The sequence below is a fragment of the Sapajus apella genome, unplaced genomic scaffold (assembly GCF_009761245.1).
Source record: "Sapajus apella isolate SASKATOON/1434 unplaced genomic scaffold, GSC_monkey_1.0 scaffold18, whole genome shotgun sequence".
NCBI classification, from domain to species: Eukaryota; Metazoa; Chordata; class Mammalia; order Primates; family Cebidae; genus Sapajus; species Sapajus apella.
The window spans coordinates 133,245-148,724 of record NW_022436958.1 but is presented as its reverse complement, the minus strand read 5'-3'; the positions used below and the strand labels follow the sequence as shown (position 1 = coordinate 148,724).

General features: G+C 40.6%; 1 protein-coding gene across 1 annotated transcript in view; it reads right to left on the bottom strand.

Moving 5' to 3' along the window:
- The window catches only part of UBXN4 (UBX domain protein 4), a 46,637-nt gene that overhangs the window by 10,746 nt on the left and 20,411 nt on the right, over window positions 1–15,480 (bottom strand). The window contains exons 6-8 of the mRNA XM_032286324.1: window positions 10,993–11,086; window positions 1,301–1,355; window positions 384–548 (exon numbers count right to left, since the gene is read on the bottom strand). Coding sequence (XP_032142215.1) covers window positions 384–548; window positions 1,301–1,355; window positions 10,993–11,086 — 314 coding nt within the window. The remainder of the gene's footprint in view (window positions 1–383; window positions 549–1,300; window positions 1,356–10,992; window positions 11,087–15,480) is intronic.

The following is a 15,480-nucleotide window of genomic DNA, read 5'->3' as shown; positions in this document are numbered from 1 at the left end:
AGCCTGACCAACATGGAGAAACCCCGTCTCTACTAAAAATACAAAAAAATTAGCCCGGCCTCATGGTGCATGCCTGTAATCCCAGCTGCTTGGGAGGCTGAGGCAGGAGAATTGTTTGAACCTGGGAGGCAGAGGTTGCGGTGAGTGGAGATCATGGCACTGTACTCCAGCCTGGGCAGCCAGAGAAAAACTTCGTCTCCAAAAAAAAAAAAACTCTCAATTTTAATCCTATTTTAATTCATTTACAGTTTCTAGTAAAAGGAGGCTCACGATTGGTAGTCTATGAGCCACTAAAATCTATTTTTGTGTGCACAAGTCTGGTAGTAATCTAAGCCACTGCGTAGAAAAACAATTTCACAAATGTCTGGAAACTTAAGACTTACCAATGCAATCTGCTGTTTTATACGTTCTCGAGCTGCCCTATCTTCTGCCTTTTCTCTGTTTCTTTCCTCTAACATTCTTTTTGTTAATTCTTCTTCTTGTTTTCTTTTATAATCCAACATTTCTTTTCCAGTTTTTCTTCTCTCAATTTCTTTCTTAATCTCTCTCTGAATTAAAGAAAAAGTTGTATCATCCAAAAAAAATTTGATAATCTGCCCCAGATATTATTTTTAATGTAAGGAAAACTGCAGTTAAAAGAATAAAACTTCATAAAATGTCAGTCTAGATGAGTTTATTAACAGCATGGTTAATGGTCAAATGTCTATCAATCTATAAATCATTGCCAGTGGTCTGTTAAGATAATAATGTAGTCAGTGTAATTTGAAGGCAAGCATAATTACAGGTCTTAAGTCACAAGGGTTAAATATATTACCCTTCAGGGACAATATGGCAGTCATTTATTTGGCTTGAATGAAATGGTAACCTTCATATATTAGAACTCCAAAGAAATGCTACACAGTTAGGAACACATGGTTAGAAAAATGAAATGGTGTCCTAGAATGCTTAACAGGAGAGGGAAAATTCAGCAAAATGTCTTCACATTTCTTTTTCACAAAAATAAACTAAAACTTTGTTCTGCCTCAAGCCAAACAATTTTAGCTCAAGTCCCTTTATTCTAAGTGTAAAAAAAATCATTGGAGAGGGAAAAGCATGGTCTAATTTATTGTAGCAGTTTACATAAAGAACACAAAAATATGTATACACTATGACTCTACTAGAGAAAACAAATTATCTTCATAGTGTGTCAACACTGAACTATAACTAGGAAGTCACTCTAGGCCTGCCAAACTAAATGGAATAGTCAATCATAACGTCAGTTAACAAGAGGATAAAACAATGCTAACTGCATGAACTTTACCTGTTCTTCTTCTTTTCTTTTCTCTTCTCTCCTTTCTTCAAGTTTTTTTGTTAGTCTGTATTAAAAAAAAAAAAAAAAAAAAAAGAAACCTCAGACACATCATATTAATATAAAACACGTTTAGAGAGAGAGATCCAAGATAGCCGACTAGCAGCAGCTCAGGATTGCACCTCCCAGTGAACGTGCAGGGAGTGAGTGGATGCCAGACTTCCAGACGAATTTTGGTTGCCTACGGACCAGGAGATTCCCAGCGGAGGAGCCCCATGGGTCGCCAGCGCGACTCTTTTGGCCGGCGCGGCTGTTTTGCCATTGTCCCAGCACGGAGGTTCTCAGTGCGTAGTATGCGGGACTGGGTGCCCTTTTAGTTGGCATTTGGAGCTCCGGGAAGGCAGAGTCACCCATTCAGCTGATTGAAAAGGGGACTGAAGCCGGGAGCCAGACCGGGAGATTCCCGGGCAGATAAGCGCCACGAATCTCAGTGCTGCTGTTTCAGCCGGTGCGGTCACCACACGGGAAATTGCATAGATCCCAGTGCCTTTTCGGCGGGCGACTGGGGCATCTAGGAGAGAATCAACCATTCAATTAGGAAAAGAAAAAAAGGGGGCTCCGAGGCAGGGAGCCAGGAGATCGGGCTCAGCTGGTCCCACCCCCACAAAAAAACAGCAATTGGAAACGCTGACGGTTGAGAGTTTCACAGCAAGCAGAGCTGAACCTGGGAAGGTCCAGCTTTGTGGGGGAGGGGCGTCCGACGAAGGAAAACAAAGAAACAGAAATAACATCACCACCAACAAGATGGATGTCCACTCAGACACCCAATCTGAAAGTCAGCAATTACAAAGACGACAGATAGATAAATACACAAAGATGGGAAGAAACCAGCACAAAAAGGTTGAAAACATCCAAAACCAGAATGCCTCTCCTCTTTCAGGGGATCGCAGCTCCTCATCAGCAAGAGAACAAGCCTGATGGAGAATTTGAGTGTGATGAATTGTCAGAATCAGGCTTCAGAAGGTGGCTAGTAAGAAACTTTTGTGAGCTAAAAGAACATGTTCTGACCCAATGCAAAGAAACTAAGAACCTTGAAAAAAGGTTTTACGAAATGCTAACGAGAATAGACAATTTAGAGAGGAATATAAGTGAATTAATGGAGCTGAAAAACACAATACAAGAACTTCACGAAGTATGCACAAGTTTTAACAGTCGAACTGATCAAGCAGAAGGATATCAGAGGTCGAAGACCAACTCAATGAAATAAAATGAGAAGACAAGATTAGAGAAAAAAGGGTAAAAAGGAATGAGCAAAGTCTCCAAGAAATATGGGACTATGTGAAAAGACCTAATCTACGTTTGATAGGTGTACCTGAATGTGACGAAGAGAATGAATCCAAGTTGGAAAATATTCTTCAGGATATTATTCAGGAAAACTTTCCCAACCTAACAAGGCAGGACAATATTCAACTCCAGGTAATACAGAGAACACCACAAAGATATTCCTCAAGAAGAGCAACCCCAAGGCACATAATTGTCAGATTCACCAGGGTTGAAATGAAGGAGAAAATGCTAAGAGCAGCCAGAGAGAAAGGTCGGGTTACCCACAAAGGTAAGCCTATCAGACTCACAGCAGATCTCTCAGCAGAAACCCTAAAAGCCAGAAGAGAGTGGAGGCCAATATTCAACATCCTTAAAGAAAAGAACTTTCAACCCAGAATTTCATATCCAGCCAAACTAAGCTTCATAAGTGAAGGAAAAATAAAATCTTTTGTGAACAAGCAAGTACTTAAGAGATTTCATGGCCGGGCGCGGTGGCTCAAGCCTGTAATCCCAGCACTGTGGGAGGCCGAGGCGGGTAGATCACAAGGTCAAGAGATCGAGACCATCCTGGTCAACATGGTGAAACCCCGTCTCTACTAAAAATACAAAAAATTAGCTGGGCATGGTGGCGTGTGCCTGTAATCCCAGCGACTCAGGAGGCTGAGGCAGGAGAATTGCCTGAACCCGGGAGGCAGAGGTTGCGGTGAGCCGAGATCGCGCCATGGCACTCCAGCCTGGGTAACAAGAGCGAAACTCCGTCTCAAAAAAAAAAAAAAAAAAAAAGAGATTTCATAACCACCAGGCCTGCTTTACAAGAGCTTCTGAAAGAAGCACTACACATAGAAAGGAACAACCAGTATCAGCCATCCCAAAAATATACCAAAAGGTAAACAGCATCAACATAATGAAGAATCTATATCAACTAATAGGCAAAACAGCCAGCTAGCATCAAATGGCAGTACTAAACTCACATATATTATTATTAATCCTAAATTTAAATCGACTAAATGCCCCAATCAAAAAACACAGACAGGCAAATTGGATAAAAAGCCAAAACCCATTGGTATGCTGCATCCAGACCCATCTTACATGCAAGGATACACAAAGACTCAAAACAAAGGGATGGAGGAAGATTTACCAACCAAATGGAGAGCAAAAAATTAAAAAAAAAAGCAGGAGTTGCAATTCTCACCTCTGATAAAATAGACTTTAAAGCAACAAAGATCAAAAGACACAAAGAAGGACATTACATAATGGTAAAAGGATCAATGCAACAAGAAGAACTAACGATCCTAAATATATACGCACCCAATACAGGAGCACCCAGATACATAAGGCAAGTTCTTAATGACTTATAAAGAGACTTAGAATCCCACACAACAATAGTGGGAGACTTTAACATCACATTGTCAATATTAGACAGATTAACAAGACAGAAAATTAACAAGGATATTCAGGACTTGAACTCAGACCCGTAACAGGTAAATTTAATAAACATTTATAGAACTCTCCACCCCAAATCCACAAAACATATATTATCAGTACCACATCACACCTACTATAAAAGTGACTACATAATTGGAAATAAATCACTCCTCAGTAATTGCATAGTATTTCACAGGTTTAAATGAAAATATTGGTTGGCTGCTTGTTATTTTCCTCCCTTATTCCTTCCTGTCTCCATTGTTAAGCATTGGCATAAAAGAGGTTTTCAGTACCCATTTTTAGGCTGCATTCTAGCCTGGGCAATAAAGCAAGACTCCTGTTCTCTCTCCCTCTTTTTCTTCCTCTTTCTTTCTCTCTTTCATGCTTTTTTTTCCTTTCTCTCTTTAAAAAAAAAAATTTAGGAGATGTATTTAGCTAAAAGATTGGAGAAATAAACAAAGAGCAAGCAACAATTTATCTGCCTGACTCCAGGCTCCTACAGAAATCCTGGAGTCAAAAAGAGCCCATCAGAAGCCTAGCTTCATTCTAAATGCCTCACTTTCCACTTACGATTAGTTTCCCTCTTTTTCTGATTTACCTGATTTTGGCTTTTAAAATCTACAAACACATTTTTCTTTTCTTTCCTTTTTTTTTTTTTTAATACAGAGTCTCACTCTGTCACCAGGCTGGAGTACAGTGGCGAGATCTTGGCTCCCTGCAACCTCCCTATCCCAGGTTGAAGCAATTCTTCTGTCTCAGCCTCCTGAGTAGCTGGGACTACAGGCACGCGCTCATGCCCAGCTAATTGCGCCACCATGGCCAGCTAATTTTTGTATTTTTAGTTGAGACGGGGTTTCACCATGTTTGCCAGGATGGTCGCGATCTCTTGACCCTGTGATTCACCCGCCTCAGCCTCCCAGAGTGCTGGGCGTGAGCCACAGAACCCGGCCTAAAATCTACAAATACATTTTCAAACTTACAAATCAGTGACTTATGAATGCTCTACTCCTTATATAAAAGTAAACAGCATTACGATAAAAAACTGTAAAAATAAAAACTCAAGGCCAGTAAATTATTAATACCAAATTATTAACACCAACTTGATTCTCAACTGCAAGAAATTCATCACTTAAAAATGAATGGAGGCCGAGCACAGCGGCTCACGCCTGTAATCCCGCAATTTGGGAGGCTGAGGTGAGTGGATCTTTTGAGCTCAAGAGTTCGAGACCAGCCTTAGCAACATGGCGAAACCCTGTCTACAAAAAATACAAAAATTAGCCAGGCATAGTGGCGCATGCCTGTAGTTCCAGCTACTTCGGGGGCTGGGGTTCACTTGAGCAGTGACCCATGTTCGTGCTACTGCACTCCAGCATGAGCGACAAAGGGAGGCCCTGTCTGAAACAAACACACAAAAAAACAAATGGAGCTTGGGTGTGGTAGCTCATATTTGTAATCCCAGCACTTCAGGAGTCTGTAGGAAAACAGCCTAAGCCCTGGAGTTTGAACTAGGCTGGACAACAACTTGAGACGCCATCTCTACAAAAAACAAAAAATTAGGCTGGGCATGGTGGCTTACGCCTGTAATCCCAGCACTTTGGGAGACTGAGGCAGGTAGATCACAAGCTCAGGAATTCAAGACCAGCCTGACTAACATGGTGAAACCCTGTCTGTACTAAAAATACAAAAATTAGGCAGGTGTGGTGGCACATGCCTGTAATCCCAGCTTCTCAGGAGGCTGAGGTAGGAGAACACCTGAACCCGGGAGACGGAGGGTGCAGTGAGCTGAGATCGCACCCCTGCACTCCATCCTAGGTGACACAGCGAGACTCTGTCTCAAAAAAAAAAAAAAAAAAAAGAAATGTCTTGGATTCAAAGAGCCTAAACTAAACGCAATGAACAATCCTTGGTTGGATCTTGAATCAAGAAAAAAAGTTAAAAAGGCAACTAGGAAATCTGAATATGGACAACAAATTAGATAATCTTACGATATCAATTTAGAATTTCTCAAGTATGATACTGGTATTGTGCTTATATCTGAAAATATACACCATCTGAAAATGGTGTATAAATGTATATATGTACATTTATACACCATTTTCAGATGGTGTATATTTTTGTAGAATTTTCTTCTGAGAAATACAAATCCAAGTTTGTTCTAACCTGGGTGAAATTTATTTGTAGAATTTTCTTCTGAGAAATACAAATCCAAGTTTTGTTCTCATCTGGGTGAAAAGCTACAGTGCATCTAATTTAATAACAAATCGACTGCTCCATAACTTCTACATTTGGGCATCGACTTTCTTTTTTTTGAGACACAGTTTCCCTCTTGTTGCCCAGGCTTGAGTGCAATGGCATGAATCATCTCCGCTCACTGCAACCTTCACCTCCCAGGTTCAAGCGATTCTCCTGCCTTAGCCTCCCAAGTGGCTGAGATTACAGGTGTCCACCACCATGCCCAGCTAATTTTTGGATTTTTACTAGAGACAGGATTTCACCATGTTGGCCAGGCTGATCTCGAACTCCTACCTCAGGTGATCCACCTGCTTCAGCCTCCCAAAGTGCTGGGAATAAAGGCATGAGCCACTGTTCCTGGCTGGCATCTACTTCTTAATGGTCATCATGCCTGCCAGGATGCTAGAAGAGGGCAGGATATGGTCTGTGAGCACAGTCCCTACTCAAAGGCCACAACTCCTCAGCCAATGTCTTCCTAAGAGATGCATGCTGAGGTATCTAGGGATGAAGTAAAATTATGTCTGCAACTTTCAAATGAATCAGAAGGAAAAAAAAAAAAGAAAACGATGGTCATTACATTATTTTTTCAACATTGAGGTTTGAAACTTTTCCAAATAAAAAGATTGGAATTCATGGTACTATATATTATCTTTGCCAGATGATTCTGCCCATTTTCAACATAATGACATGGCTGTGCACAGAGGCTCATGCCTGTAATTCCAGCACTTTGGGAGGCTGCGGCAGGTGGATCATCTGAGATCAGGAGTTCAATACCAGCCTGGCCAACATGGTGAAACCCTGTCTCTACTAAAAATACAAAAATTAGCCAGGCGTAATGGTGGGCACCTGTAATCTCAGCTACTTGGGAGGCTGAGGCAGGAGAATCACTTGAACCCATGAGGTGGAGGTTGCAATGAAACCAGATCATGCCATTGCACTCCAGCCTTGTCGACAAGAGGAAAACAACATCTCAGGAAAAAAAAAAAAAACCCATAATCAACAAAATAATGCATTTTAACTAAAGATTCACTATAAGATTCCTATTTCACACGTTAGCTTTAATAAAACACTGTACATCCTCGCCAGACGTGGTGGCTCAGGGCTGTCATCTCAGCCCTTTGAGAGGCCAAGATGAGTGGATCACTTGAGGCCAGGCATTGGAGACCAGACTGGCCAACATGGTGAAACCCTGTTTCTACTAAAAATACAAAAATTAGCCTGTCATGATGGCACACAACTATAATCCCAGATATTCAGAAAGCTAAAGTACAACAATCACTTGAACTGGGAGGAGGAGGTTGCAGTGGGCTGAGATCACACTGCTGTACTCCAGCCTGGCAACAGAGCCAGACTCTAACTCAAAAACAAACAAACAAAAAACCATCATAGCCCAGGTGTGGTAGCTCATGTCTATAATCCCAGCACTTTGGGAGGCTAAGGCAGGCAGGTCACCTGAGATCAGGAGTTCAAGACCAGCCTGGCCAACATGGTGAAACCCTGTCTCTACTAAAAATACAAAAAAATTAGCTGGGGGTGGTGGTGGTGGGCACCTGTAATCCCAGCTACTTGGGAGGCTGAGGCAAGAGAATCACTTGAACCCAGGAGGCAGAGGTTGCAGTGAGCTGAGATCACACCACTGTACTCCAGCCTACATTTAATTCATCTGAGCTCATGCCAAATTAGGAATCTTGTTCCTTTTGTGGAATCTAATTCATTAACAATGAATTAGAAACTAGTAGTTTCTGCATGACATAGTAAGACTTTGTCTCAATAAATAAATAAAATACCATTGTATATATCCATTAATATTAAAAACTTAGATCTCACAATTTCAAATCACCAATCTGTTCTTTTTTTTTTTTTTTTTTTTTTTTTTTTGAAACAGAGTTTTGCTCGTTGCCCAGGCTTTAGTGTAATTGCGCGATCTTGGCTTACCACAACCTCTGCCTCCTGGGTTCAAGTAATTCTCCTGCCTCAGCCTCCCGAGTAGCTGGGATTACAGGCACCCACCACCATGCCCAACTAATTTTTGTATTTTTAGTAGAGACGGGGTTTCACCGTGTTGGCCAGGCTAGTCTTGAACTCCTGATCTCGTGATCCGCCTGCCTCAGCCTCCCAACTGGGATTACAGGCGTGACTGTTGTTTTTTTTTTTTGTTTGTTTGTTTTTAAATTATGTTTACTTGACAAAATGCAGTTGAAGACTGAAGGACTATGTTCTCATGTACAAGATAGGATGAATTTCTCACTAATGTCAATATGGTTTAGTCACCTTTTCCCTTAATAAAATTAGTTTTCTTTGAAGCTAGATGAGAAAAAAAGCCTAAGACTTAAAGTCAACTAGAGTAGTTTTCCAAAAATATGGTCTTTGGAAATAGATCTCAGTCTCAGTTGCAGCTGAGAGGAAAGTAAGAATCTTACATTTGCTAATCCATCCTGCCAAATTCTATTTATTTATTTATTTGTTTATTAAATAAACAAATGGATGGAGTCTCACTCTGTTGCCCAGGCTGGAGTGCAATGGAGTGATCTTGGCTCACTACAACCTCTGCCTCCTGGGTTCAAGCAATTCTCCTCTCTTAACTGCCCCAAGCAGCTGGGACTACAGATGCGTGCCATTATGCCCAGCTAATTTTTGTATTTTTTTAGTAGAGACAGGGTTTCACCGTGTTGGCCAGGCTGGTTTCAAACTCCTGGCCTCAAGTGGTCCACCCACTTTGGCCTCCCAAAGTGCTGAGATTGCAGGCACGAGCCACTGTGCCTGGCCTTATTTATTTATTCATTCATTTGAGACAGAGTCTTGCTTCATTCATTCATTCACTCATTTATTGAGACAGCATCTTGTCTGTCGCCCAGGCTAGAGTATAGTGGCATGATCATGGCTCACTGCAGCCTTGACCTTCTGGGCTCAGGTGATCCTCCAACCTCAACCTCCTCAGTAGCTGGGACTACAGGTGCGTACCACTTCGCCCAGCTATTTTTTGTATTTTTTTGTAGAGATGGGGTTTTGCCATGTTGCCGAGGCTGGTGTCTATATAATTCCTGGGCTCAAGCAAACCACCTGCCTCAGCCCCCAAAGTGCTGGGATTATAGGTATGAGCCACTGTTCCCGGTCCCTGCCAAATTCTGAGTTTTTAATTTGTTAGAAATAGAATTTAAAATATCATTAGGGTCAGAGAAAAATGCATGAATTTTGCTTTACAGAACTTCTTATCATTCTAAAGTATCAGATTACACCACAGGGACTGATGGGTCTGACTTATCAAGTGACGAAAAGCACTTCAGTTCAGTGAGACAGAGAAACTAGTAGTTTCAGAGTTCAATACCCTACAGAAGATGGCAGGGGATGAGTTAGTTGAGAGCACAAGAGCCTTACAGTCTATAGCAGGGGATGGTGAGAATGATGGCAATTCTTAGGGTATAAATAGTGAGCTAAGTAGACATTTGGAATAGGAATATTACACAGGCTCGTGTTCTTAGTTATTGTCATTGCCAATGAATTGGATTCCACAAAAGGAACAAGATTCCTAACTTGGCATGAACTTGGATAACTAAAATGCAGGATCTCAGCTTGTGAATTAATTAGTACTATGACACAAGCAGAGACTAGCTGATATTCCCTTACCTAAGAGGCTATTGAAAACTTTTCCAGTGTAACTGAATAGTGCCTGGCCCCACCTCAAAATAAGGGCTACCTGATGTAATTCAGGTTTTTTCCCCAAGTCTCCAAACCCTTTTCCAGATTTTCTATTTTCACTTTAGCCCAGGGTGGTACAAATAAAGGTACAGAATAGTGGGCCTGGTGTTAGCAAATTAGAGAGAAACAAAACAGGATGAATCCTTGGGAACTTAAGTTTCCTGCTGCTATTCCAGTCTTATACCACATCACTTTCCTCACCACTGTGAGATCCAGCCTGTTTTTCACCTCAAGGTCCTGGCACTGCCCCAACCCCTACAAAGAACAATCAGAATCTAGTTTTGCTGAAAAGAAGCTGATCTTTACTGAGTCAATAAGCAAACTCAAAGACATTATAAGCAATCATCTTGAACCCTGTTTCCCCAAAGCATCTACATGAACAAGAAAATATCAAGTCTAAGAAAGGTTTTAAATTTTAAAATGCTAATAAAGAATTTTTTTAAACTTCCATATAACTAACACTAAAGGGTTTTAAATCAGGGTTTAAAGTATTCCTGCTTAACCACTAACCATTAACTCATATAACTTTTAGGAATCAGGGCATGAAAGACTGTGATTTGACAATTACTGCCTCAATAAAAATTCTAGAAACTACAAAGAGCCAGAAATTTGTATCTGATTATTAGACTAATTAATAAAAAATGACATTTAGTAGACACCCACTTATGCAGAACTCAAGCTCAGTCCATAGTTATAAAATGAGCTGAAGTTCTTACCCACCTGGAGCTTATTATCCTTATGGCATAAAGAGATAAAAGCAGAAGTGACAGATGGAAACACCCATGTACCAAAATACCAGTAAAAAGGGGATTCTCAGAATGATCAGACCAGACTGATACTTCAGAGATACAGAAAAGCTTTATCCTTAGAGTGTAATGTTTATGGATACAAATTAGGGTGATCAAAAATTTCAACTCAGGATTCTAAGAGTTCATTTGTGTAACTTTAGCTTTTATTCAAATTAATGAAATAACTAAAAAAACATTGTCTTTTTAAACAAAATACTATTTGCAAAAAGAAGAGCAAACCTTTCCACTCGGATGTTGAGGTCCTCTGCAGGTCTCTGATCTGAGCATCCACTAGGCTCCTCAGAGGAAGTGGCATGGCCTGCACTTTCTCCTCCTTAATTATTAAATAAAAAGAAATAAGAATACTGCATTTAATAACATTTTTAAAGGTATAAATCTTCTAGGTTATAGCATCTGTTAATAATTTTGTATCTTAAACATCCTTTATTTTCCCAAAAAATGGAGCAGGAGCTAAATATGCTATTACGAATGCTAAAGTTTAGATGTGGATAAAATTGTTCACAAATAGAAATAAGGCAGTTACTTACCGAGTTAAGACCACCAAGGTAAAGGTCAGAGGTAAAACATGAAGAAATACCAATCTGGCAGGAGGCATGCCTGACTATGGGTAGGCTTCACTATAGAGTAGTGCCATCCAATATCTATATCGTCTAACACAGCAGCCACTAGACATGTGGCCAGTTACTGCAGGTGAGGGACAAATTTTAATTGTAATTAATTTAAGTAAAATGTGGCTGTGGCTATTGAGCAGTAAGCAGTGGAGGCCAGCTATGATCCTGGGTATGGCTCTGGACTTACACTGGTCCAAGGAATTGGCTTCTGCTGACCACATTGATTCCTTAGGAAGCCTCTTTATGCTAGTTTTCTTTGAAGGATTTTCCTTAAATACAGACTTTTGTCCTGGCCTGTTCTAAAAGACCTCTGTCATTCCCTTACCTGACAACTTGCCACCAACCTGATTCTTCTTTACAGACTTTGGCGAACAAAGACTATGGAGCCACAAAGTCTGATTTCAGTAAGTTTCTTAATCCCTCTGTACCTCATCAATAAAATGAGGATAGCAACCTCACACGGTTAATGAGAAATATGTGTTAATACAAGTAAAATGTTTAGAACTTAACTGAGACTGGTACATGTAAGCACTTTTGTTACTACAGTAGTAGTAAAAATAATTAGTATTACTAAGCAGAGACAATGGTACATTATCTCTTCCCGCTCCACGTTCAGAAGCATAACCTAGGTAGCTTGAAATCAACAACAGTGGGAGTATTTACATCCTGGAAATCAGCAAATAGTACAAATAAGGGCCTTTGCTTCCACAGAGCCTTCTGATAAATGTTTACCAGTGTATCACTGAATGCAGCTCTTGGATAAGAAGTGATAACCAGTAGCAGCCAGTAGAGGCTCAATAGGAAATTAACCACCTTTCTTTAGCAAATAAAACGAATGATGAGAACATGTCTTATTATCAGCAAAAATTTAACATCTTATGAAGATAACTTGTGGACAAGCTGGGGGAAAAGTGTTGATTAAGAGTACGGTTAGGCCGGGCGCGGTGGCTCAAGCCTGTAATCCCAGCACTTTGGAAGGCCGAGGCGGGTGGATCACAAGGTCAAGAGATCGAGACCATCCTGGTCAACATGGTGAAACCCTGTCTCTACTAAAAATACAAAAAATTAGCTGGGCATGGTGGCACGTGCCTGTAATCCCAGCTACTCAGGAGGCTGAGGCAGGAGAATTGCCTGAACTCAGGAGGCGGAGGTTGCAGTGAGCCAAGATCACGCCACTGTACTGTAGTCTGGGCAACAAAGCAAGACTCTGTCTTAAAAAAAAAAAATTTTTAAAGGCAACTATATATAATTTAAAAAGACTTATATTCCATCTTTATATTTTAGAGATACAATTGAAATATTTTACCTGAGATTTGTTCTCAGGTAAATAAGTGGAAGAGTAGTAGAGGGCACAGATGGGAATATTGGCCATGAAGCTAGGCATTGGCTTAATGGGATTTCTTATGCTATTTTTTCTATTTCTGTATATGTTTGAAATTTTCAATAATAGTTTTTTTAAAGGCTACAGGCCTGGATGCAATGGCTCATGCCTGTAATCCCAGCCCTTTCAGAGGATTATTGCAGGCCAGGAGTTTGAGACAGGCTGGGTAACATAGTGAGACCCCATCTATGCAAAGGCTATATATATAAATTAGGCCGGGGCCAGGCATAGTGGCTCACGCCTGTAATCTCAGCACTATGGGAGGCTGAGGAGGGCGGATTACCTGAGATTAGGAGTTTGAGACCAGACTGGCCAACATAGTGAAACCCTGTCTCTATTAAAAATACAAAAAATTAGCCGGGCATGGTAGTGAACGCCTGTAATCCCAGCTACTGGGGAGTCTGAGGCAGGAAAATTGCTTGAACCTGGGAGGTGGAGGTTGCAGTGACCCAAGAACATGCCATTGCACTCCAACCTGGGCAACAAGAGCAAAACTCTATTTTAAAAAAAAAAAAAAAAAAAAAAAAAAAAAGGGGCCGGGTGTGGTGGCTCAATCTGTAATCCCAACACTCTGGGAGGCCAAGGTGGGCAGATCACCTGAGATTGGGAGTTTGAGACCAGCCTGACCAACATGGAAAAACCCCATCTCTACTAAAAATACAAAATTAGCCAGGCGTGGTGGCGTAGGCCTTTAATCCCAGCTACTGGGGAGGCTGAGGCAGGAGAATCGCTTGAACCCAGGAGGCGGACATTGAGGTGAGCTGAGACCACGCCACTGCACTCCAGCCTGGGCAACAAGAGCTAAACTCCGTCTCAAAAACAAAAAAAAGAAATTAGCCAGGTGTGGTGGTACATACCTGTAGTCCTAGCTACTCAAGTGGCTGAAGCAGGACAATCCCATGAGCCCAGGAGTTGGAGATTTACAGTGAGCTATGTTTGTGCCACTGGACTCCAGCCTGGACACCAGAGCCAGACCCCATATCAAAAACAACAACAGTTTTTAGACAGAGTCTGGCTCTGTCACCCAGGCTGGAGTGCAGTGACATGATCATAGCTCACTGCAACAACCAGCTCCCCAGCTTAAGCAACTCTCCCACCTCTCAGCCTCCTAAATAGCTGAGACTACGGGCATGTGCCGCCATACCTGGCTAATTTTTGTATTTTTATAGAGACAGAGTTTGGCCATGTTGTCCAGGCTGGTCTCAAGCTCCTGGGCTCAAGCAATCTGCCCACCTTGGCTTCTCAAAGTGCTGGAATTATAGATGTGAACCACCACACCTGACCAAAAAAAAATTTTTTTTTAAGTTACAAAAAACTGATATTAGAGCTGCTACTCATCTCAGGTGAACCAGAGCTTGCAGTTTTAGTCTAGCTAAGTTAATTGCCTACTAAAACAAAAACAACACTCTTTGCAGGAATACAATGAAATCCAGAGTGTCTACAACAAGTATAAGAGATCCAGCAATTTCTGACATATAAACAGGAAAATGTGACCCATTCTAAAGGGTAAAGGTGATCAACACAAGCCATCTTCAGATGAGCTACATATTGAAACTGTTAGACAAGGACTTTAAAGCAGCCATTATAACTCAAATGAGGAAAAGGGAAATATACTTGAAATGAATTAAAAGATAGTATTAAAAGAATAAAATGTAGATGAAGAGTACTCATTCTGCACAGCTTTTGCAACTTATGGATCAAACTATTTCAAAATAAAAAGTTACAATGACAAGAGAGAAAGAAAGAAAAATCCTGAAGTAAAAAATGTATAACCTAATTTTATCTAAAATAGAAAACTCACTGGATGGCCTTAACAGCAGAAAGGAGATGATAAAGAGTCAGTGAATTTGTAGATCAACAGAATTATCCAATCCAAAGGAAGAAAAAATAAGAGTGAAAAAAATAAACCTGTGGGACAATATCATGAAGCTTAATACACATGTAATTCGTTCCAGCAAGATATACGGACCAAACTTCGCAAACTTAGCAAAAGTTATACATTTACAGATGCAAGAAACTTGGCAAACCAACAAAAGGATAAATACAAAGACAAATACACCTAGGCCTATCACAGTCAAATCGCTAAAAACCAAAGAAAGAAATCCTGAAAGTAGCCAGGGAAAAAACAACATACTCCATATGGGGGGAACAATCAGAATTTGTGGAGACTTCTTATTAGAAAATCACAGAGACCAGAAGATGGTGGACAAAACCTGTAACTGTAAACAAAAAATTTTTATATCCAGCAAAAATATCCTTCTAGAATGACGATAAAACAAAGTCATTTCACATAAAGAAAACTCCAGACCTGTACAGTAAGTAATGCTAAAGGAAAATTTTCAGGCTGAAGGAATATTATGCCAGAGAGAAACACATATCTACACAATGGAATGAAACATTTTGGAAATGATATATATATAGGTAAGTACAATTAAAGTAATTCTTCTGTTGTAGACCTAAATGAACATCCGTAATAGAGTCCCCAGTTCTGTACACATCCAGAAGCTGAATGATCCATGGATGTAAAACCTCAATATGAAACTGATAGCTGTACTTCAAACAATCAAAACCTGTCATGTATAACTCCACAAGGCAGCACTAATGTTAATGGGAAGTTATGGGGCATCAAATTTCAGCTCAATATAAGGAATACTCTTTCTAAAAACTAGAGCTGTTCAACAGAACAGGCTTCCTAGCAAGGTAATGAGCTTCCTA